This window comes from Tachyglossus aculeatus, chromosome 5 (genome assembly GCF_015852505.1).
Source record: "Tachyglossus aculeatus isolate mTacAcu1 chromosome 5, mTacAcu1.pri, whole genome shotgun sequence".
Taxonomy (NCBI): Eukaryota; Metazoa; Chordata; class Mammalia; order Monotremata; family Tachyglossidae; genus Tachyglossus; species Tachyglossus aculeatus.
The window spans coordinates 98,456,935-98,482,299 of record NC_052070.1 but is presented as its reverse complement, the minus strand read 5'-3'; the positions used below and the strand labels follow the sequence as shown (position 1 = coordinate 98,482,299).

General features: G+C 46.3%; 1 protein-coding gene and 3 non-coding genes across 12 annotated transcripts in view; 1 reads left to right on the top strand and 3 right to left on the bottom strand.

Moving 5' to 3' along the window:
- The window catches only part of AKAP13 (A-kinase anchoring protein 13), a 324,907-nt gene that overhangs the window by 120,709 nt on the left and 178,833 nt on the right, over positions 1-25,365 (bottom strand). For all 9 annotated transcript variants that reach the window (XM_038746250.1, XM_038746251.1, XM_038746256.1 and 6 more), the window contains one exon: positions 6,218-6,290. In XM_038746250.1, the coding sequence (XP_038602178.1) occupies positions 6,218-6,290 (73 nt within the window). The remainder of the gene's footprint in view (positions 1-6,217; positions 6,291-25,365) is intronic.
- On the bottom strand, positions 8,152-8,289 carry LOC119929414. The gene has a single exon (XR_005451539.1). It is a non-coding gene; the product is annotated as a small nucleolar RNA SNORA7 (small nucleolar RNA).
- Positions 18,162-18,299, bottom strand: LOC119929180. The gene has a single exon (XR_005451317.1). It is a non-coding gene; the product is annotated as a small nucleolar RNA SNORA7 (small nucleolar RNA).
- LOC119928981 lies at positions 21,667-21,803 on the top strand. The gene has a single exon (XR_005451125.1). It is a non-coding gene; the product is annotated as a small nucleolar RNA SNORA7 (small nucleolar RNA).

The window sequence follows — 25,365 nt, the reverse complement described above, 5'->3', positions numbered from 1 at the left end:
GTTGTGGGTTCTAATTCTGGCTCCACTGCTTGTCAGCTGTGTGAATTTGGGCAAGTCACTTCACTTCTCTGTGCCTCAGTTACCTCATGTAACTGAGGAAAAGGAGGAAAAGGAGGAGGTGTCGGTTTCCTTCTCGCCCCGCAATGTCGCTTTCGCACTATCCCTCCTCCCCCTTCCCTTTCCTTCCCTTCCTTTGAAGCCCACATTATTCGCCTCTACCACCCCCTCCAGATTCTTGTAGCCGTCGCCCTCCGGGCCCCACTTCCAACTTCTTTAACGACTTTGACCCCTTCCTCACATTCCTTCTCTCCTTCTCCATGCCCACTCTGATCCTCGGAGACTTCAATATCCACATGGATATCCCTAACGACTCCTCTGCCGCCCGCCTTCTATCTCTCCTTGACGCTGCCAACCTCTTCCTCCACCCCACCTCACCCACTCACCAACTTGGTCATACCCTCGACCTCATCATCTCCTACCGCTGCACTGTGTCCACCCTCACCAACTCTGTGATCCCTCTCTCTGATCATAATCTTCTCACCTGCCTCCTCACTCACACTCCTTTCCCCTGTAAATCTGTATTACTCCCTCACAGAGATCTCCGCTCTCTGGACCCCACCCATCTTTCGGAGCGCCTCACACCCCACCTCGCCGCCCTCTCCTCTCTACCCAGTCTTGATGATCAGATTACTGCTCTCAACTCTACCCTTTCTACTCAGCTAGACTCGCTCGCTCCCCTTTCCCTTCGCCGCTCTCGCACCACTAACCCACAGCCCTGGATCACTGCCACTGTCCGCCTCCTTCGTTCTTAAGCTTGAGCTGCCGAACGCTGCTGGCGAAAGTCTAAACACCATGCCAACCTCGTTCACTTCAAGTTTATCCTTTCCTGCCTTAACTCAGCCCTCTCTTCTGCCAGACAAAACTATTTCTCCTCCCTTATTGACACCCATGCCCATCACCCCCGCCAGTTCTTCCGTACATTCAACTCCCTTCTCAGGCCCCCGGTTCCTCCCCCTCCTCCTTCCCTCACCCCCAACGATCTGGCCTCCTACTTCATTAACAAAATTAAATCCATCAGGTCCGACCTCCCCAAAGTCTCTTCCCCCCTTTCTCCAACCCCCCGGCTCTCAACACTCTCTGCTACTCTCCCATCCTTCCCAGCGGTATCCTCAGAGGAACTCTCCTCCCTCCTCTCAAGTGCTACTCCGGCCACCTGTGCTTCTGACCCCATTCCCTCTCATCTTATGAAATCTCTCGCTCCATCCCTTCTCCCCTCCTTAACTTCCATCTTCAACCGCTCACTCTCCACTGGTTCCTTCCCCTCTGCCTTCAAACATGCCCATGTCTCTCCCATCCTAAAAAAACCCTCTCTTGACCCCACCTCACCTTCTAGTTATCGTCCCATATCCCTCCTACCATTCCTTTCCAAACTCCTTGAACGAGTTGTCTATACGCGCTGCCTAGAATTCCTCAACAACAACTCTCTCCTCGACCCCCTCCAGTCTGGCTTCCGTCCCCTTCATTCCACGGAAACTGCGCTCTCAAAGGTCACCAATGACCTCCTGCTTGCCAAATCCAACAGCTCATACTCTGTCCTAATCCTCCTCGACCTCTCAGCTGCCTTTGACACTGTGGACCACCCCCTTCTCCTCCACACGTTATCTGACCTTGGCTTCACAGACTCCGTCCTCTCCTGGTTCTCCTCATCTCTCCGGTCGTTCTTCCTCAGTCTCTTTTGCAGGCTCCTCCTCCCCCTCCCATCCTCTTACTGTGGGGGTTCCCCAAGGTTCAGTGCTTGGTCCCCTTCTGTTCTCAATATACACTCACTCCCTTGGTGACCTCATTCGCTCCCACGGCTTCAACTATCATCTCTACGCTGATGACACCCAGATCTACATCTCTGCCCCTGCTCTCTCCCCCTCCCTCCAGGCTCGCATCTCCTCCTGCCTTCAGGACATCTCCATCTGGATGTCTGCCCGCCACCTAAAGCTCAACATGTCGAAGACTGAGCTCCTTGTCTTCCCTCCCAAACCTTGTCCTCTCCCTGACTTTCCCATCTCTGTTGACGGCACTACCATCCTTCCCGTCTCACAAGCCCGCAACCTTGGTGTCATCCTCGACTCTGCTCTCTCATTCACCCCTCACATCCAAGCCGTCACCAAAACCTGCCGGTCTCAGCTCCGCAACATTGCCAAGATCCGCCCTTTCCTCTCCAACCAAACTGCTACCCTGCTAATTCAAGCTCTCATCCTATCCCGTCTGGACTACTGCACTAGCCTTCTCTCTGATCTCCCATCCTCTGTCTCTCTCCACTTCAATCCATACTTCATGCTGCTGCCCGGATTATCTTTGTCCAGAAACGCTCTGGACATATTACTCCCCTCCTCAAAAACCTCCAATGGCTACCGATCAATCTGCGCATCAGGCAGAAACTCCTCACCCTGGGCTTCAAGGCTCTCCATCACCTCGCCCCCCTCCTACCTCACCTCCCTTCTCTCCTTCTACTGCCCAGCCCGCACCCTCCGCTCCTCCACCACTAATCTCCTCACTGTACCTCGCTCTCGCCTGTCCCGCCATCGACCCCCGGCCCATGTCATCCCCCGGGCCTGGAATGCCCTCCCTCTGCCCATCTGCCAAGCTAGCTCTCTTCCTCCCTTCAAGGCCCTGTTGAGAGCTCACCTCCTCCAGGAGGCCTTCCCAGACTGAGCCCCTTCTTTCCTCTCCCCCCTCGTCCCCCTCTCCATCCCCCCGTCTTACCTCCTTCACTTCCCCACAGCACCTGTATATATGTATATATGGTTGTACATATTTATTACTCTATTTATTTATTTATTTTACTTGTACATTTCTGTCCTACTTATTTTATTTTGTTGGTATGTTTGGTTCTGTTCTCTGTCTCCCCCTTTTAGACTGTGAGCCCACTGTTGGGTAGGGACTGTCTCTATGTGATGCCAATTTGTACTTCCCAAGCGCTTAGTACAGTGCTCTGCACATAGTAAGCGCTCAAAAAATACGATTGATTGATTGATTGATTGATCATGTGAGCCCCATGTGGGACAACCTGATCACACTGCATCCCCCCAGCACTTAGAACAGTGCTTCGCACATAGTAAGCGCTAACAAATGCCATTATTATTTTTATTATTAATACCTGTTCTCCCTCCTTCTCAGACTGTGATCCTTATGTGGGCCAGGGACTGCATTTGGCCTGATTAAGTTTTATCTACCCAGTACTTAGTATAGTGCTTGACACATAGTAAGCACTTAGCAAATACCTTTTTAAAAAACAACAACATCTGAATGGAAGGTTGCTTAGATAGTTCATGGTACTTATTTTGGTATGGGAGGAATTATACTGTGGTAGGACAGATTTTGTAGTTTGAAAAGTTCTGGCATAACCCAACTGGTGAGGACCAATTAGCGAAGTAGGGCATTAGGTTAGGGAAGAGTTCAGCGAGGTGGCAAAAGGGTGAAGGGCAAGTCAAGAAACCAGGAAGGGAGAGTCTTAGCCGGGGCCACCTTTCCATCATGGCTGGGGCATTCTAACTTTCCCTCCCACACAAAGATGAGAGCACTGGAGCAACCCCTTGTTTGTTCTAGAAGGTTCTCTTTGGAGACATCCAAGTTAAGGAATCTGGGATCCCGGCAGAGTTTCAGAAGAGGAAGAGATCCAAGCTGCAACTGCATTTCCCCAGGTGTAACCACACTCCCACAGCAATGCAGACTAACCTTCTGATACATATCTCACTGTCCTTTTCTTCAAAGAACACGCCCCTGACAACGTTAACCTTTCTAACCTGTGCTTAATATGGTGCTTGGCACATGGTAAGTCCTTAACACATATCACAGTTGTGTGGCTGAAAAGGCTGATGGGTGACTGACACTTTTTCACATTTTTTTCACCTAAAGATAGATTCTTATTGTGCTAATGGATTTGTTCTACACAAGGGCCTGATCTGCTTTTGATCGTGCCTCTTGTACTCCAAATTATAGGGACCCTCTTTCCAGACTGCTGCCTGCCAGGGTGGTCTATTTGCTGCACTGTTCTTTTTTTATGGTATTTTTACACAGTTACTATGTACCAGGTACTGCACTACGCACTGGGTACAAGATAACCAGGTTGGATACAGTCCTGTCCCCCATCGAGCTCACAGTCTCAATCGCCATTTCACAGATGAGGTAATTGAGGCCTAGAGAAGTGAAGTAGCTTTCCCAGGATCACATGGAAGACAAGCAGTGGAGCCAGGCTGGGGTCTTTCCATTAGGGCATGCTGCTTCTCTGTCATTCAAACACTCCATTGCTATTTCACACTGCTTGAGACTCTGGTTTACTCCATCTTTAAATCGTGTATTCTGGCCCCCTGAATTGTTTAGGCCTCCCATCAGTTTACTATAGAGCAGTTGCTTGGGTTTTCCACTACCATCCATTCTCCTCACGTGTCCTGCCCAGGAGATCTGTGTGCCTATGAATGAGCATTGCTTCAATCCCACAAGATTGTAAACACCTTAAGGGCAGGGATCATGTTAAGTGTCTAGTACAGTGCTCTGCACCCAGGAAGAACTCACTAAATGCCACTGATAGACTGACTGATTGTTGTTGGGTTAACGAGGTTCCAGGACTTCCTGGTTGGTAATATTGTCCTGCTACTTATTCATAGTGAAACCACTCAAGAAACTGAGTGTATTTTCTGGTAGTAGATCCAGGACTTCTGGTTTGAGTCCACACCATCAGCACATGTCATAATTAGGGTATTGGTTAAGCATTTACTATCAAGCACTGTTCTAAGCACTGGGGTCAATACAAGCTTATCAGGTTGGACACAGTCCCTGCCCCACATGGGGGTCACAGTCTAGGTAGGAGGGAGTAGGATTTAATCCCCATTTTACAGATGAGGAAACCGAGGCCCAGAGGAGTTTAAGTAACTTGTCGAGGGTGACACAGCAAAGTGACAGAGTCGGGTATATTAATAATGGTAATAATTGTAATAATTATGGTATTTGTTGAGGGCTTACTATATGCCAAGGACTGCTCTAAGCACTGGGGTAGATACAAGATAACCGGTTTGGTCACCATCCCTGTCATCCCACACGGGGCTCACAGTCTTCATCCCCAGTTTACGGATGAAGGAACTGAAGCACAGAGAAGTGAAGTGACTTGCCCTAGGTAACACAGCAGACAAGTAGCAGATCCAGGCTTAGAACCCATGACCTTCAGACTCCCAGGCCCATGCTTTAACCACCAGGACATTTTGCTTCTATCTAGAGTTAAATATTCCCCATGTTGCTTCTCTCCCTCTGGGGCCATGCTATCTGCCGTGCTTTCTACCACTTTGTACAGCACCAGTGGACAGTTTACTACCTAGGTAGCAGAATTCTGAGTCACTGATTAATGGGCATATGCAGCAGAAGACAGGCACATAGCAGAGACTTGGCAATTATGACAAAAACAAAAAATATAACAAAAACCTGAGGAGGAAGCTGGTACGAGACGAGCAGAATGATGAATTGCATGCATATGCCTTTTATGGTGAGTCCTGGTTGCATTTTACCACTGATGGATTTTGGGTGCGGTCCTTTCATATGTGGGTGCCTTTGTTATCATTCATTATTGTATCCCCATTACCACCCCTCTGCGTGGTCAACTTTTCAGATGGAGACCCTGAAGCTCACAGTGGCCAAGGGACCTTCCCTGGACCCCAAAATGAGTCAGTGACAGAACTCAGAACAGACCAAAGAAGCTCTGTGGTCACCGCCCTACCCTCCTTTCTATGACCCATGCCCCCGTTCACATGCCGCCAGAATTTCAGGACCCAATAGCAAACCTCTAATTTGGATACTGCCGGCAAGCTTTTTACCTTTCTAGCCCCAAATCCCTAGGTGAGGGGTCCAATTTGCCCAGATAGCTTCTGAATGAATCATAAAGCCAGGCATGAAGCCTATTCCTGCAGAAATCAAGCCAGGTAATTACATGTGCTCATCTTCAATTCTTTTAAGTGCTGACACTCAATGCCAACAACAAGCCTGAATGACACACAACCTTTCCTCCAGATTAGCGGGGGAGGGGCTGGGGGTGGTTTAGTTGAGGGAGGGAAGATGTCAGAGTCAAAGTGTTTTGTTTCTGGAATTAGATTCTGCACTTCCCAGGGTCGGGAATGGCGGGGAGATTTTTCCAGAGAGTCGGGGGAATCGCTCAACTTGGAATCAAAATGCTGCTTACCTGGTGCTTTTGTGATGGCCAAAACAGGTGTGGTAGGGCTGGGCTCTATCCGACACCAACTTTCTTGATTGATCTGGAAGAGAAAAGAGACGGAGTGGGAGTGAAAGGTCTGTCAATGAGGCAACTTCTGTAGAACGATGCTTAATGCTTAATTCCAGTTCTTTTCTCAAGACTATACTGTAGTCCACAGCAGAGGGGTTCCGTGTCTCAGTGACAGAAAAACTACCCTGGGGAAACTCAGGGTGCAGTACCACAGAGGAAGGAGATTTGTAGAGCAAAAGAATAGTTATTCATTCATATTTATTGAGCACTTACTATGTGCAGAACACAGTACTAAGCATTTGGGAGTGTACACTACAATAATCAGACACATTCTGTGCCCACAATGAGCTTACAAGCTAAAGAGGGAGCAGTGTGGCCCAGTAGATAGAGTATGGGCCTGGGAGTCAAAAGAACATGGGTTCTAATCCCAGCTCCACCTCTTGTCTGCTGTGTGACCTTGGAGAAGGGACTTCACGTCTCTGAACCTCAGTTACCTCATCTATAAAATGGGGATTAAATAGTGTGACCCACGTGTGACAGGGACTGTCTCTAACCCGATTGCTTGCATCCTCCCCAATGTTTAGTACAGTGCCTGGCACATAGTAAGCACTTAACAAATACTACAATTATTGCAGCTGCAGCCTCAGAGACTTAATCTGAACAGGGGTAACACAGTGCAGTTACCAAAATGAGAACATTAGACCCCCAAAAAAGAAATTCATCCTCAAGATCCCATTCCTTCATCCTATTTGAACCTAAAGTGCCCTCACCCTAACCCACAAGTGTTTTGATCAATAATGAAAGGACCTTAAATGTTCTCTTCTCCCCATCCAAACTGCTTCCATACTGAGTCAAGCAGTTCATTCCCACTTTAATAATAATAATAATGAGGCATTTATTAAGTGCTTACTATGTGCAAAGCACTGTTCTAAACACTGGGGAGGTTACAAGGTGATCAGATTGTCCCACAGGGGCTCACAGTGTTAATCCCCATTTTACAGATGAGGTAACTGCAGCACAGAGAAGTTAAGTGACTTGCCCAGAGTCACACAGCTGACAATTGGCAGAGTCGGGATTTGAACCCATAACCTCTGACTCCAAAGCCCATGCTCTTTCCACTGAGCCACGCTGCTACTGCATCAGCTTCCTCGTTGACCTCTGTGTGACCTGTCTCTCCGCACTCCAGTCCATGTTTAACTCTGCTGCCCAGATCATTTTTCCAAAAAAATGTTGTCCATCATTTTCAAAAAAAATGTTCAGTCCACATCTTCCCACTTCTCAGTAACCTTCAGTGAGTGCCTATCCACCTCCGCATCAAAAAGAAACTCCTTACCATCGGTTTTTAGCACTCAATCACCTTGCCACCACCTAACTTACCTCATTACTCTCCTTCTACAACCTAGCTCGCAGTGTTCTGCTAACGCCAATCTATTCACTGTACCTCGATCTCACCTCTCTCACCGCCATCCCCTTGCTCATGTCCTCCCGCTGGCCTGGAACTCCTTCCCTATTCATATCCGACAATCACTCTTCCCACCTCCAAAGCCTTATGAAAGTCACATCTCCTCCTTTGCCTTTGCTGACTAGCCCCTCGTTTCTCTTACTCCCTCTCCCTTCACTTGGATTTTTACCTTTTATTCACCCCCACTCTCAGTCCTGTAACACTTACATCTTGTCTAGGGCTGTCGAGTCATTTTTGACCCATAGTGATTCCGTGGATACATCTCTCCCAGAACCCCTCACCTCCATCCGCAATCATTCTGGTTGTGTTCCATAGTTTTCTTGGTAAAAATACAGAAGTGGTTTACCATTGCATTCTTCCGTGCAGTAAACTTGAGTCTCTGCCCTCGACTCTCTCCCTGGCTGCTGCTGCCCAGCACAGGGGAGTTTGGACTTGTAGCAGATTGCCTTCCACTCTCTAGCTACTGCCCAAGCTAGGAATGGAATGGGTAGGCCTCTGCTTAACTCTCCCTCCCATAGCTGAGACTGGTAGAGTACTGGAAACTCTCCAGGTGCGATCCTGAGAGGGGCAACACTTATGCACCTATCCATTATTGTAATGCCTGTCTCCCACTCTAGACTGTAGGCTCTTTGTGGGCAGGGAATGCATCTACCAACTCGGCTGTCTTGTTCTCTCCCAAGTGTTTAATACAGTGCTCTGTGCTAAATACCACTGATCGACGAATTCAAGGCACTGAATCAGTTCTGTGCTAAATACCACTGATTGACGAATTCAAGGCACCGAATCAGTTCTATCCCTCCAACTTTGCTGATCTCCTACTATATCCCAACCCGCTCACTCCACTCTTCTAATATTAGCCTACTCTGTGTACCTCAATCTCATCTCTCCTGCTACCTACCTCTTATCAACATTCTCCCTCAAGCCTGAAACTCTGCCCCTCTTCATAACCGACAATTCACCACTCTTCCCACCTTCAAAACACTCCTAAAATTACATCGCCTCCGAGAGGCCTTCGCGGACGGAGCCCTTAATTTCTCCTACCCACTTTCCCCTCTGCACTGACGATGAACTTGACTGTGTACCCTTTAAGGATTCTGATAGTCACCCAAACTCCACAGCACTTATGAAAATATCCCTTTACTCTACTATTTCCCCAACTGATAATTTATTGCAATATCCGTCTTCTCCTGTAGATTGGGACACTCCTTGTGGGCAGGATTCATGTCTCCCAACTCTGTTGTACTCTTCTTTCCCAGGGGTTTAGTACAAGCAAGCTCTCAACAAAAACTGTTGATTGAGTGATTGCTAATTACAAGAAGTGTGTCAATGGATACCAGCTTCGCTGAGGACTTAAAGGCACAGAATGCATTCTCTGTTGTAGGTTTTGGACCTCTTATGGGTACAGCTGTTTAAGAGATGCTTAAAAGGCTATTGCGCTCAAAGTGCAGGGGGAGGAAATACTGACCAGCTACTGGTACATGCCAAGAACCACAGCAAAGTAGACTCTAGTGGTTACAGCAGAACAATAATGGGAACAAGCTGATTCAGGGTTTGCAATTAAGTTCCTTAGGATGGCCAGCCAATGCCCTGGAGCTACAGAGTAGGTTGGTTTTACAGGAGCAGAGCTCCTGGAGTCCCTAGAAGCAGGCACAGGCAACTCAGAACCATCACACAGGTCGCAAACACTCTCACCGCAGCCCATACTCTCTACTTGTGTCCAACTCCCTGTGCATTTGTTTCAACAGATTGGGAAAATCATCCTGATAGTGCGCAACTCCTGCAATTGTTGCAATCAAATTGGAGGCACCAACGGAGTCAGAAGAAAACCTGGGAGCCCTATGTGTCAACTCCTTGAGGACAGGAATCATGTCTACTTATTCTGTTGCACTCTCCCAAGCGCTTAGAACAGTGCCCTGTGCTAAGTAAATAGCACTGATTGGCTGATCCGCTTATAGGTACCTACCTACCTATGTGCTTACCACAAATGCTATTTTTAGTTTTTCCGTGACACACGGGTACACGCATACATATACATTCATTCAATCATATTTATTGTTTACTGTGTGCACTGTGCTTAAGCGCTTGGAAAGCACAATGTGGCAACAGAGACAATCCCTACCCAACAACAGACTCTCAGTCTAGAAGGGGACAGACAGACAACAAAACAGAACAAAATAAGTAGACAGGCATCAACAGCATTAATATAAATAGAATTATAGCTATATACACATCATTAATAAAATGAACAGAAAAATAAATATGTGCATATATACTCTATACTCATGCATGAGCAAGGTGCCTATATCCCCCAAATTATCAATGTTCTACTATACATTTCCCCACTCAGCCTGCTTCAGTGGCAACATTCACTGGGAGCCAACTGTTTCTCCTTTGGCTTCTCTATTTATGGTAATTGCCACTTGGGAGTTCCAGATTGAATAGTGTCTCTTGCACAAGTCTTCTCCAACGCCCGAGGAGATGTAGCAATCTAAATGCAGGTTCACCTGACACAGGAACAAGATTGTGCTACTGCCTAAGTCTGGAGGCTTTGAGGTTTGAATAGACCAATCAGTAGTCTTTACAGAGCACCAACACTATGCTAAGTATTTGGGAGAATACACTACAATTAGCAGACAAGTCCTATGACACTCCTAATTGAAAAGCCCCCTTAATATGTAGGCACTTTGGGCAAAGATTCCAAGGAGAAAATAGGGTTGGCTTTTCAAAGAAAGAATCGATTAATCAATCAACTGTTTTTACTGAGTGCTTACTGTGTGCAGAAGCACTTTGACCATAGCTCATTTTGTCCTCAAAAAATCCACTTGCAGTTAAGAGAAGTAGGTATTTTTGACACCATCAGCCAAGTACTTGGGAACTCGGCACTTGTATACATATCTTTTCACTATGTTTGTACATATTCATTACTCTATTTATTTATTTATTTTACTTGTACTTATCTATTCTATTTATTTTATTTTGTTAATATGTTTGGTTTTGTTCTCTGTCTCCCCTTTCTAGACTGTGAGCCCACTGTTGCGTAGGGACTGTCTCTATATGTTGCCAACTTGTACTTCCCAAGCGCTCCCAAGCATACAGTGCTCTGCACACAGTAAGCGCTCAATAAATATGATTGATTGATTGATTTTCACTCTACTGATCCCCTTATTTGTAATTTATTTTAGGATCTTCTCCCTGGCTGCATTTTAAGCTCTTTGAAAGTACAGATCATGTCTACTATACTGTACCCTCCCAAGCACTTTTGAACAGAGTATTCTGAACAGAGCAATACATAATGTGTCCAACCTGATTATCTTGGATCTTGACTGACAGAGAAACTGAGGCCCAGAGAGGTTAAGTGATTTGCTTGAGGGTAAACAGACCCTTAGTGACATGGCTAAAAAGTAGAGGGTCTACTGCTAATCCTTCCTTATCTGGCTGGTCTGAATACACCTGTGCTTTGATGAAGAGGAAAATTTGGGCTATTTTCCCTGGGGAATAATTTTCTCCAGTTTAACCACCGGAAACAGGCCTCATATAAAGGCAGGGGATTGGGAAACAAGTTCTGGCATGCTGACTGAGGGTGAGCTAGTCTTTGTTCCAACAGCATGATCCTGGCCCTAGCAACCAACACATCACCTCCTCTCTCTCCAAACTCCATTCATTCATTCAATTGTATTTACTGAGCGCTTACTGTGTGCAGAGCACTGTACTAAGCGCTTGGGAAGTACAAGTTGGCAAAATATAGAGATGGTCCCTACCCAACAGCAGGCTCACAGTCTAGAAGGGGGAGACAGACAACAAAACAAAACATATTAACAAAATTAAATAAATAGAATAAATATGTACAAGTGAAATAGAGTAATAAATATGTACAAACATATATACATATATACAGGTGCTGTGGGGAGGGGAAAGAGGTAAGCGGGGGTGGGGGGTATGGGGAGGGGGAGGAGGGGGAGAGGAAGGAGGGGGCTCAGTCTGGGAAGGCCTCCTGGAGGAGGTGAGCTCTCAGTAGAGCTTTGAAGGGAGGAAGAGAGCTAGCTTGGCAGATGTGCAGAGGGAGGGCATTCCCAGACTTGTCTCCCTACATTAGGCCTGTTCCCTGGAGTTTTTTCTTGGGCTGGGTACCAGGACATCTGAAACCAACACATCTGCCCTAAACACAGAATGGGAACAGAAGCAGCAGCATGGTGTAGTTAATGGAGAGCGCATGGGTCTGGGAGTCAGAGGCCATGGGTTCTGATCCTGGCTCTGCCACTTGCCAGCTGTGTGACTTTGGGCAAGTCACTTAACTTCTCTGTGCCTCAGTTACCTCATCTGAAAACAGGGATTAAGACTGTGAGCCCCAAGTTCTACCCCAGCACTTAGAATAGTGCTTGGCACATACTAAGTGCTTAACAAATGCCATCATTATTATTCTAATCCCTGGCTCTACCGCTTGTCTGCTGTGTGACCTTGGGTAAGTTGCTTAATTTCTCTGTGCCTCAGATACCTCATCCGGAAAATGGGAATTACGTTTTCTTTTCTCCAACTTAGGCTGTGAGCCCCATGTGGGACAGGGACTTTGTCCAACATGATAAACTGGTATTCTATCCCTGCTTAGAACAATACCTGACACATAATAGGAGCTTAACAAATGCCAAAAGAATTACAAAGAAAATAAGATCTGAGTCCACCAAGTCTCCCTAAAAGCTGATAGGTTAATTACATTCCCTGAGTAGCCACTGAATGCCAGGAGCCACACTTCACTCTTCAGGAAGACACCAAGGAAGGACAATAATAATAATAATGATGACGGTATTTGTTAAGTGAATACTATATGTGCAAAGCACTGTTCTAAGTGCTGGGGAGGTTACAAGGTGATCAGGTTGTCCCACGGAGGGCTCACAGTTTTAATCCCCATTTTACAGATGAGGTAATTGAGGACTAGGGAAGTGAGGTGACTTGCCCCAACTCACAGAGCTGACAGTTGCAGAGCTGGGATTTGAACCCATGACCTCTGACTCCAAAGCCCGTGCTGTTTCCAATGAGCCATGCTGCTTCCCTATCTGGACAAGTATCCAAGTCTCTGCGCACCACTGTCCCCTTTCCCCTTCACCTCCACAAGATCATAAGGTCTAACGGAAGGAGGCATGGTCAATCTGGATGGTCAAAACGACAGTGAGATTGGCATGGCCAAAAAAGAACCCTAAAATTCAAGTACGGAGACAGTGGCAAACAATTTTCCAGCTACTTATAAGAAGCGTGTATGGCCTAGTGGAAGGAGCAAGGGCCTGGGAGTCAAAGGACCTGGGTCCTAATCCCAGCTCTCAAAATTGCTTGCTGTGTGACCTTGGGCAAGCCACTTCATTTCTCTGTGCTTTAGTTCTCCTGTTCTCCTTCCTATTTAGATGGTGAGCCCCATGCGGGACAGGGACTGTGTCCAGCCTAATTTGCTTGTATCTACCCCAATACTTAGAACTTATTGTGTTTGACACAATAAATGCTTAACAAATACATGAAGCAGCATAGCTTAGTGGAAAGAACATGGGCTTGGGAATTAGAGGTCGTGGGTTCTAATCCTGGCTTCGCCACTGTCAGCTGTGTGACTTTGGGCAAATCATTTAACTTCTCTGGGCCTCAGTTACCTCATCTGTAAAATGGAGATTAAGACTGGGAATCCCACATGGGACAACCAGGCCACCCCAGTGCCTAGAGCAACGCTTGGCACATAGTAAGTGCTTAACAAATACCATCATCATTAAATACAATGGAAAAAGGTCTTGGGGAGGAGAAGGAGAGAGAGCTGGAGTGATTGACCGAATGGAGTTATGACAAGGCAACAAGAAAGGCTTCCTGGAGGAGGGTCACATTTGCAATCACCAACTTTCTGAGAAACCTTCAAATCATCCCAAGAGAGCCAAGCACAGGCATATTTCTGACATTTCCATACAATTCTCAATTCTCTTCCATTACATTACAGTCACAAGTTGCTAAGTCACATTACTTAGAACTTATGTTGTTTTTCAAACACGATCTCCCCTTCCATAGAACTTATAATTGGCTTAAAAGTGTGTGAGAAAGCCTCAGGACCCAAGCCCTCCAAAACAAAGATGAATAGTTTGCCTAAAAACCACTAACCTTCACTCACTGCTTTGTGAACTCTTTTCCTAATTGTGGCACTTTCATTAGCTATCTCGCACCTGGACAAGAATGACTTTGATAAATTCTTTTGATTCGATTCCTTTCCTTGTGCTCACGATAAAGCAAACATTCTTGTTCATTTCCTGAATGGCCCTTTTGTGTATTTTTCTGTCCTTTTGATTTTCCGATACATCTCAAACTCACCAGTTAGGATGTGAGGCTATTAAACAACACCCGTATTTATGACTGAAAAAATCTTATCTGTTCAGACTTGAAACATACATCTGACACTGGTGCCCACACCCAGGGAATGCATTGAGGAAACACCTCAGAGAATTCATTCATTCAATCGTATTTATTGAGCGCTTACTGTGTGCAGAGCACTGTACTAAGCGCTTGGGAAGTACAAGTCGGCAACATGTATAGACAGTCCCTACCCAACAGTGGGCTCACAGTCTAGAAGGGGGAGACAGAGAACAAAATGAAACATATTAACAGAATAAAATAAATAGAATAAATATGTACAAGTAAAATAAATAGAGTAATAAATACGTACAAACATATATACAGGTACTGTGGGGAAAGGAAGGAGGTAAGGCGGGGAGGATACGGAGGGGGAGGAGGGGGAGAGAAAGGAGGGGGCTCAGTCTGGGAAGGCCTCCTGGATGAGGTGAGCTTTCAGCAGGGCCTTGAAGGGAGGAAGAGAGCTAGCTTGGCGGATGTGGGGAGGGAGGGCATTCCAGGCCAGGGGGATGACGTGGACTGGGGGTCGATGGTGGGACAGGCGAGAATGAGGCACAGTGAAGAGATTAGCGGCAGAGGAGCGGAGGGTGTAGGCTGGGCTGTAGAAGGAGAGAAGGGAGGTGAAGTAGGAGGGGGCGAGGTGATGGAGAGCCTTGAAGCCGAGGGTGAGGAGAATGTAACACCTCACTGTGTTGCCATCCCACCAACTCCCTGGGGGGATTTACATAAAGGAGACTGGAATTAATTAGTTAAGGGGCCAACCAACTGGTGGTGGCTTCAGAAGGAAGCTGAATGTGGGTGGTTATGATTTTGTTTTCAGTTTTAAATCTAGCCCAAGTGTGAGAAGCATCATGGCCTAATGAAAAGAGCCACAACCTGGGAGTCAGAGGACCTGGGTTTGCATTGCTGTGTGACCTTGGGGAAGTAACTTAACTTCTCTGTTCCTCAAATTCCTGAACTGTAAAATGGGGATTAAATACCTGTGAACCCCATGAGGACAGAGAGTGTGACCCACTTGGTATCTCTCTACCCAAGCATGGAGTACAGTGCTTGACACATAAGGAGCACTTAACAAATACCACAATACTATTATTGCCTGCATTTTCAGGATTTCCCCAGGGTAGCAATCCCTGCTCTTGGGTAGGACTTGGCAGAAAAAAGCAAGTAAGCGAGAGAAAGGTGGCAGTCAATTGCTAAAGGTCAGATTCTGTTTTCTGCAATCCTCAAGATCAGGGTCAGGCTGTCACACCCCAAAGCTGTTAACTGTTGATTTCCAAACAAAAGCTGTTGATCTGAAGAGGGACAACCAGCTATCGGTATGGAGTCCGTAAGAGTGGTTGAAGGAGCATCTTTCTTTAGCAAGATGGGCCGTGGGCTTGTGAGCAAAGGATCCAGCTAGTCAGGGTGACAAATCGGAGGTGCTGTTCCCAGTGAGACTGGAGGCTGGGTGGAGGGCAGACTCCATAGGGGCTTTCTGTGGGAGAAGGATTCAAATCACCTCGGGAGAGATGGCAGAGTGAGAGCCTACTGATGTAGGAATAAATGCGATCTCTTCATCACAAGCTGATAAGTGATATGAGACACCAACCAGCTGCACCACAAACACCACCTCTTCTCTGACAATTCAGCAATGATAAAAGAGGCAAATCATTCCTCCCCAGCCTCTGGTTGTTCCCCCCATCAACACTCACCGCCAGCAGCTACATCTACTGTGAGAAGAGCATTGCACTAAGTGCTTGGGAGCATCACAAGAAGCAGAAAGTCACCACCTCCAAGATGCCTTCCCTGATTAGGGCCTCTTTTCCCCCTGGCTCCCTCTCCCTTCGGCATCATCTATGCACTTGGATAATAATAATAATGATGGCATTTATTAAGCACTTACTATGTGCAAAACACTGTTCTAAGCACTGTGGAGGTTACGAGGTGATCAGGTTGTCCCACGGGGGGCTCACAATCTTAATCCCCATTTTACAGGTGAGGTAACTGAGCCACAGAGAAGTTAAGTGACTTGCCCAAATCACACAGCTGACAATTGGTGGAGCTGGTATTTGAACCCATGACCTCTAACTCCAAAGCCCATGCTCTTTCCATTGAGCTATGCTGCTTCTCCAATCTGTGACCATTCGGCCCACCCTCAACCCCACAGCACTTAGGGACACATCTTTAAATTATATGCTATAAATTATTTATTTATATTAATCTTTGTCTCCCCTTCTAGCAGTAAACTCACTGTGGGCAGGGAATGTGGCTGCCAACTCTATCGCACTGTGCTCTCCCAAGTGCTTAATATAGTTCTCTGCAAATAGTATGTGCTCAATAACTACCACTGATTCAAGTAGAAGACCCAGTGCCTTGCTCTTGAGGGGAGGTCACTGACCTTAGTTCCGCCAGGCACTTACTCTCAGAGGCTTTGCCTCTTCTCCAAGGCACAACCTACCAGCAATGAGGCAGTTTAGAGGGCAGAAGTTAACATGACTTTGACAGCTCCAGAAAGCAGCGCCTCCTTAGACTGACTTTCCCATCACTGTAGACGGCATCACCATCCTTCCTGTCTCACAAGCCCATAACCTTGGCATTATCCTTGACTTCTCTCTTTCAACCCACATATTCAATCCATCATTAAATCCTATAAGTTTAACCTTCACAACATCACTAAAAGCCACCCTTTCCTCTCCATCCAAACTGCTACCTCATTAATCCAAGCCTTTATCCTATTCAGCCTTGATAACCATATCAGCCTCCTTGTTGACCTCCCTGCCTCCTGTCTCTCTCCACTCCAGTCCATACTTCACTGCTGGGATTACTTTTCTATAGAAACTGTCAGACCATGTTTCCCCACTCCTCAAGAACCTCCAGTGGTTGTCTATCCACCTCTGCATCAAAAAGAAACCCCTTATCATTGGCTTTAAAGGGGGGCAATCACCTTGCCCCTTCCTACCTCACCTCACTACTGTTTATTGTTGCAATGTGCTCTTCCAACTGCTTAATACAGTGCTCTGCACAGTAAGCACTCAATAAATATGACTGAATGAACAACCCAGACCACACACTTCACTCTTCTAATGTTAACCTTCTAACTGTACCTCGATCTCATCTGTCTTGTCTCCGACCTCTTGCCCACATCCTGACTTGGGCCTGGAACGCCCTCTCTCTTCATACATGACAGACAATTGCTTTCCCCACCTTCAAAGCATTATTGAAAGCACATCTCCTCCAAGAGGCCCTCCCTGACTAAGCCCTCCTTTCCTCTTCACCCACTCCCTTCTGCGCCACCTTGACTTGCTCCCTTTATTCATCCCCACTTCCAGCCCTACATGAGAAGCAGCATGGCTTAGTGCAAGAGCCTGGGCTTGGGAGCCAGAGGCTGTGGGTTCTAATCCCGGCTCCATCACTTGTCTGCTGTGTGACCTTAGGCAAGTCACAACTTCTCTGTGCCTCAGTTACCTCATCTGTAAAATGGGGAGTGAGACTGTGAGCCCCATGAGGGACAACCTGATGTCCTTGTATATACCTCAATGCTTAGAACACTACTTGGCACATAGTAAGCGCTTAACAAATACCATCATTATTACTGAGAAGCAGCATGGCTCAGTGGAAGAAGCACAGGCTTTGAAGTCAGAGGTCATGGGTTCAAATCCCAGCTCCGCCAACTGTCAGTTGTGTGACTTTGGGCAAGTCACTTAACTGCTCTGTGCCTCAGTTACCTCATCTGTAAAATGGGGATTAAAACTGTGAGCCCCCTGTGGGACAACCTGATTAGTTTGTAACTTCCCCAGTGATTAGAACAGTGCTTTGCACATAGTAAGCACTTAACAAATACCATCATTATTATTATTATGACAGGTCGTCTTATGCCATCTAGTCGTCTTTGACCCATAGCAATGCCATGGACACATCTCTCCTAGAATGCCCCACCTTCAACTGCAATAGTTCTGGTAAAATAAACATAGAGTTTTTTGGTAAAAATATGCAAGTGGTTATTTCTTACTTCTCCCACTCTTCCCACTCGGTAAACTTGGATCTCTGCCTTCGACTGTCTCCCATGACGTTTCTGCCCAGCACAGTTGAGTTTTGACTTGTAGCAGATTGCCTTCCACTCGCTAGCCACTGCCCAAGCTAGGAATGGAATGAGTAGGCCTCTGCTTGTCTCTCTCTCCCACAGTCGAGACTGGTAGAGTACTGGAAACTCTCCAGGAGTGACCTTGAGAAGGGAGCCCTTATGTAAATATCTGTAATGTTCTGTATTAATATTACAGTCTGTCTCCTCCTCTACGCTCTAAGCTCATTATGGGCAAGGAATGTGTCTGTTATTCCCAGCACTAAGTTCAGTGCTCTGCACACGGTAAGTGCTCAATAAATACAATCAATTAAGTGACTGACTTAGATTTCAAGCCCCATGTGGGACTGAGAGTGTGTCGAATTCTATTTACCCTTTGGCACAGAGTAAGTGCTTAACACACACCAAAATTATTATGTTGAGAAGGTGAAATGACAGAAGGGAGTCTGCTGAACAACAAAGGGAAACCTCAATGTCACACCTCCTCCAAGATTAAGCCCTTTTTTCCTCAACGAAGCTCTCTCTTCTGCCTAGTCAATGCACTTCGATCTTAACTCTTTGGACACTCGGTATTCATCCCATCCCCAGCCCCACAACCCTTATGCACATATCCACATTTCATTTATTTATATTAATGTCTGTCTCCCCCTATAGACTGCAAGCTCGTTGTGGGCAGGGAATGTGTCTGCTTATTATTGTATTGTACTCTCCCAACAAGTCTAAGAACTCCGTTGTATCGTACTGTCCCAAGTGCTTAGTATGGTGTTCTGCACACAGTAAGTGCTCAATAAATGTGATTGACTGAGTGATTGATTCCTTTGCTGGAGCTCTGGCTCTTCTTGGAAAAGGATGGATTCTGAATTTAGGGATGGAATTTGCAGGGAAATAAGCAGAAAGCTGTTGCCCAGTAGGAGCTTTATCAACAACTGCAGTTACAAGAAGAAAATCTTGTATAATCTAAATCTAATCTAAATCTCTAAGACCAGCTCCAGTTGCTTGCTGTGTGACCTTGGGCAAATCATTTAACATCTCTGTGCCTCAGTTACCTCACCTGTAAAATGGGGATTAATACTGTGAGCCCCATGTGGGACGTGGACTGTGTCCAACCTGATTAGCTTGTAACTACTCTATCGCTTAGAACAGTGACTGGCCTACAGTAAGTGCTTAACAAGTACCATAGAAAAAAAGGAAAAAAAAAAAGAAAATGGAGGCTGATGCCTTTTGCATTTATGTGGTCTCAGAGCTATAAACAATCCACAGACCAAGAGAATTCACCATGTAATTCCAACCAGCAGATGCGGCTAGGGCCCTAAGGCAGGTCTCGGAGAGTTCTCCACAGTCTTTATCAATCAATCAATCGTATTTATTGAGTGCTTACTGTGTGCAGAGCACTGTACTAAGCGCTTGGGAAGTACAAGTTGTCAACATATAGTCTTTAGAGAAAGGACAGGCTGGTTTAGTGGTTTCCCCCTGCCTGGGATTTCCCCGAGGAAGCCATTTCACAGAGGAAGCTGGGCTCTACTCTTGTTGAAAACCTGATGAGAGGAGATGCGAAAAAGAATATAACTGTGGTATTAGATAAGCCCTAACAGTGTGCCAAGTGCTATATGAAGCACTGAGGCAGATACAAAGTCTTCAGTTTGGATACAGTCCCTGCTCCAAACAGGGTTCACATTCTAAGTGAGGGAGAACAGGTACTGAATCCCTATTTTACATATGAGGAAACTGGGGAACAGAGAAGTTAGGTGATTTCGCCAGGGTCACACAGCAGGTAAGTGGCAGAGCTGGGTCTAGAACCCAGGCCCTCTGACTCTCAGGCCTGTTCTCTTTCCATTAGGCCATGTTGCTTCTTTAATATGGGAAAGCAAATTCTTTCCAAGTGCTCCAGTTTCTTGTAGCAAAGCTGGGGATTTTCAGAGCTTGCCCCTGGGTCCACCACCAAACCTCAAGGATCACTAGACTATTGGTTTCTTAACCTACCCCTCGGGTCAGCATCGATCTAAGCAAACAAACATCTCCCCTTCACATTTCATTCTTGGTACTTGGGCAGTCTCTTCGGTTTAGAACTGGACAGACATTCCCATGATAATAAAGTCCTACCAGGCCTCTCCAACTGCTTTTGGATCTTTCTGTCCGTGCTTCCGCCCCTTGGAAGAGCCGCAGCCACGCCTCAGAACAAACGAAGCTCAGTGGGCCGTTCATCCGGACGCTGGGGCCAACTTCTCGTATCCAAGGTCCTTTAGGGGAATCTGGTCATTTCTGAGCCAACAGCAGGCCAACTGCATGGCTTCCTTCTCTCCTTTACCCTTACTGGACCTAAGCCAGGAAGCAGATATTCCTACTCTGAAGCTAGTACATAACTCAAAGTGTAATTAGTTGCTCCTCTGGAAAACACAGTGATCTAGGTGAAAAGAGCACAGGCCTGGGAGGCAGAGGACCCGGGTTCTAATTCTGCCTCCACCACTTGTCTTTTGTGTGACCTTGGGTAAGCCACTTCACGTCCTCTGGGTCTCAGTTCCCTTGTCTGGGAAATGGGGATTCATTATCTGTTTTCCTTCCTATTTTGACTCTGAGCTCTATGTGGGACCTGATTATCTCATTGTGGGGAGGGAAAGTGTTTGATTATTGTTGAATTGCACTCCCCAAGTGCTTAGTAAGTGCTCTGCACATAGTAAGCATTCAATAAATACGACTGACAATCTTGTATCTACCCCAATATTTAGTATAGTGCTTGGGTCGTAGTAAGCACTTAAACACCACCTTATTATTGTTGTTAAAACTGCACTGGATTTATCAACATTACAACACTTCCTCTGAGTTGCGGCCAATGAGAAAAGGTGACCCATCTGACCCTTAATGACCACGTGGATAGGTCAGTCTCTCCTCTGTAAATATTTTCACTCAACCCAAACAAAACACAATCCAAGCCCTTCCAAATGATCTGTTTTACTACCTGAGGTCTACCACCCAGATAAACAAAATAAAACTTCAAGGTTAACTCCTCTTCCAGGGCCTGGGTTCCTAGACATGACCTGCTACCCAAACAAAATACAGTTTCTACACTGCCATCTGCTGCTTTGGAATTTAGGTGGATAAAAAACAAAGCCTTATCATAAAGCATGGAAATATCCCATCCTTTTCATTCACTCAAGCAACACATACCATTGGCCACCTGGAGAGTGTGCCACCTGTCACTATGAGGTTGTCTGAGAAAACTGCCTTCATAGAGGTGTAAACTTCCAGTGTTGGATGAACACAAAAATAATGAGAGCATACATACACATCCTTCCCACATTTTCTGACAGTGACTACACAGAAATTTATTTATATAACTCAATTCAATCAATGGTATTTATGGATTACTTACTGTGTGCAGAGCACTATACCAAGCACTTGGGAAAGAATAATACAACAGAGTTGGAGATGTGACCCTAGTGTAACCACATCTATTTTTTTTATGGTATTTGTTGAGCGCTTACTATGTGCCCAGCTCTGTTATTTGCACTGGGGTAGACAAAAGTTCCCCTCCCAGGATCACACCTGGAGAGTTTCCTGTACTCTACCAGCCTTGGCTACAGGAGGGAGAGTCAAGCAGAGGCCTACCCATTCCATTCCTACCTGGGCAGTGGCTAGTGAATGGAAGGCAATCTGCTACAAGTCAAAACTCACCCGGGCTGGGCAGCAGTGGCATGAGAGAGAGTACAAGGCGGAGACTCAAGTTCACTGAGCGGAAGGAGGCAATGGCAAACCGCTTCTGTATTTTTACCAAGAAAACTCTATGGATACACTACCAGAACGACTGCAGATGGAGGTGGGGCGTTCTGGGTGAGATGTGTCCATGGAGTCACTTTGGGTCGGAAACAACTCGACAACATAAGACAAGACACAAGCTGCATGGCTCAGTGGAAAGAGCATGGGCTTGGGAGCCATAGTTCACGGGTTCTAATCCCAGCTCTACCACTTGTCAGCTGTGTGACTTTGGGCAAGTCACTTAACTTCTCTGGGCCTCAGTTCCCTTATCTGTAAAATGGGGATTAAGACTGTGAGCCCCACGTGGGACAACCTGGTCACCTTGTATCCCCTCCACCGCTTAGAACAGTGCTTCACACATAGTAAGCACTTAAATGCCATCATTATTTATTATTATTATTATTGTACCATCCATGTCCCACAAGAGGCATACAATCACTACCCTCATTTTGCATACAGATGAAATAACTGAGGCCCAGAGAAGTGAAGTGATTTGTCCAAGGTCACACAAGAGACAAGGAGCGGAGCTGGGATTAGACCCGGGTCCTTCTGACTCCCAGGCCCGTGCTCTATCTACTAGGCCACACTGCTTTCCCTGCTGTGTAAAAAGACTTGGATCTCTAAATATATACAGAAGAAACCACTAGAGGGTTTAGGGTTAATCATCAAATCGGCAAAAATGCTGATAAAAGAATAATAATAATAATGATAGCAGTATTTGTTACTATGAGCTGAGGACTACACTAAGCACAGCAATAGATACAAGATAACTGGATCAGATAGAGCCCCTGACCATATGGGGCTCACTGTCTGAATAGAAGGGAGACAAGATACTGGATCTCCATTTTATAGATAAAGAAACTGAGGTCCAGAGAAGTAAAACGACTTGACCAAGGTCACACTGCAGACAAGTGGTGGAACCAGGATTAGAACCCAGTTCCCCTGACATCCAGGTCCATGCTCTTTCCACTAGGCAATGTGGCTTCTCGAGGTGCCAAAAGGTGTCCAAATGTCTGCTAAAAGGGAATGGAAGAGCCCTTATAGCCACCATTTCATTCAACACTGAGCCCCTTCCTGCTCTCTCCATCTCAACTGGTTGGGAACAAGGCAAAATCCTGGGGACCCTCCCATTCCCCCGACAGCATGCAAGTCCTGCCAGCCGGAAGAAATCCCTTAGCTACCATTCCCTGCGGCATCAGCCCCATCCTGCTCCTGCTCCTGTGATTTTAGAATACTGGGGGTCTTGTGGTAGTGACTGTTGTAAATGTCAGACCCTGAACAGCCCTGTTGGTGAAGAGTCCCCATATGGACTCCTGTGACACATATTCATGTCTTTAACTGCTGTTTTCTACTTTTCTCTTTGTCTTTCCATTGCATCTGTTACCACCCCCACTTCACTTATTTATTTATTTGGATAGCTTTTGTTAAGCACTTACTCTGGGCAGGCACCATACTAAGCACTTGGGCAGATACAAGCTAATGAAGTTGGACGCAGTCCCTTTCCCACTTGGGGCTCAGTCTTAATACCCATTTTATAGATGAGATCACTGAGGCACAGAAAAGTGAAGTGACTTGCCCAAGGTCACACAGCAGGACAAGTGATGGAGTCTGGATTAGAACTCAGCTCCTTCTGACTCCCTGGCCCCTGTTCTTTCTGCTAGGCTATGTTGCTTCTCCTCAGATTATGAGATCCTCAAAGGCCAAGGTGTAGATTTAATCCCTGTACATTTTTCCAGAGCTTAGTACAGAGCTTCACTCTGAGTAATGCTTAATAAATACAATCACTACCACTAATACAAAATGAACTGTATGACATGAACTTTTGTGCCACAAAACATATTTATGCAAATCTCCTCCCTTCCCCATGTCCATACACAAATACAGAAACGGGTGACTACATCTTGGAAATTAGGCCACATAGTACGAGTTTCTAGTCCATTTTTCCAAAAGTACTGGAGAACCGCTAAAACCCCCCCAAAACCAAAAAAAGCCCTACTGGGAACATACAGACCTTGGGACTCCCAAATCAAACTTATTCATAACAAAGAACAGTCCTTTGGAAGATCTGCCTGATGGTCTAACTAATGAACGCTTAATTTTCCTGTGCAGAGAGCCGTCACAATGAATTCCACTGCTCAGGCATTTCTGCCTGGCTATATAGTCTAGTGGTACTAAATTTGTTGGCATTATTTCCTGTGGATGCCTTTGCTCCATGGATGTCTAGACAGAGGTGTTTTGGCCTCTAATCTTAAAGAGAAAAATGTGGAGAAAAGTATGAAAAAGTACTTAAAAACAGATTCCAACAACAGCATTACTCAGGAAGTTGAAAAAAAAAAAGAATCATCTGCTGAAATTTCCCAGAGGAAATGGCTTTTCACAGAATCTCAAGAGAAACAGAATCCGGGAACTGGCGGCAAGTCAGAGGCTGACCTCAGGGCTGGTCTCAGTCATTCAGTTGACGGTAGTTATCAAGTGCTCACTGTGTGCAGAGCACTGTACTAAGCACCTGAGAGAGTGTGATATAGTAAAATATGCAGACATGATCCTTCCCTCAAGGAGCAGACCCATTTTAGCGGGTCTGAAAGCTCAGTGGATTACCCAGCAAAGTTTAGGGAAAAATGGGGAGAGGTTCTGCCTTATCTTCTACTCCTCCTGGCCAAACCATCCGGAGAGCCCCTCTTCAGTCCCCTCACCCTAAGCACATTCTCCTCCTTCCAGAAAGGAGAAAAGGCGTGGCTAAGCTTTAATGTTGAATAAATGAGGCACAAACAAAACCTTCTCAGGATCCCCTTCACCAGAACGACCGACACCCACACTGCCCTCCTCCTCAAAAGTGGCCCATCTCTGCAGCCGCTCAGGTACCGAAGGGACTTTGGCTTGGGAAGTCACCTGGCTGGCTTTCAATTTCCACCCAGCCTTAGGGAGTTGATTTCCCAGCCTGCCATCTTCCCGATCAGCCGGAGTCCTGGCTAATTTTGGATTCAAGGCTGGCCGGCTGAGCAATCAGCCACCGAGAAGCTCCGCCTTCACATCCCCAATCACACCGGGCAAAATAAGCTTCGAATGGGAAAACAAACAAACAAGGTGAGTAACAGAGTCTGAGGCCTCACATGAAACCCTGCCACATCCAAACAGAGAAGGCTGCTCTGACCCTCAATATCCTCCTAAGGAAAATTCTGTACGTTTTCTCTTCCCTCCCCATCCACCCCTCTCAGAAACAATCACTGGGGGCAGAGGAGGATGAGCAGGGAGATCTTAACTTCAAAAAACACAACGTCAAAGCAGAATGTTCCCCAGGGAATGCAACTGAGGGCTAAATCACACTGATTCCTCTGCAGGCAAGAAGCAACATGAAATCTTCTGAAAACACACACTTCCAAAGGCAGATGGTTCAATACTGTTTCCGACTGGCTCCATCCAGAAGGGCCTGGGCCTACCCACCCCATGATCCCAACATCCTATGGGGACACC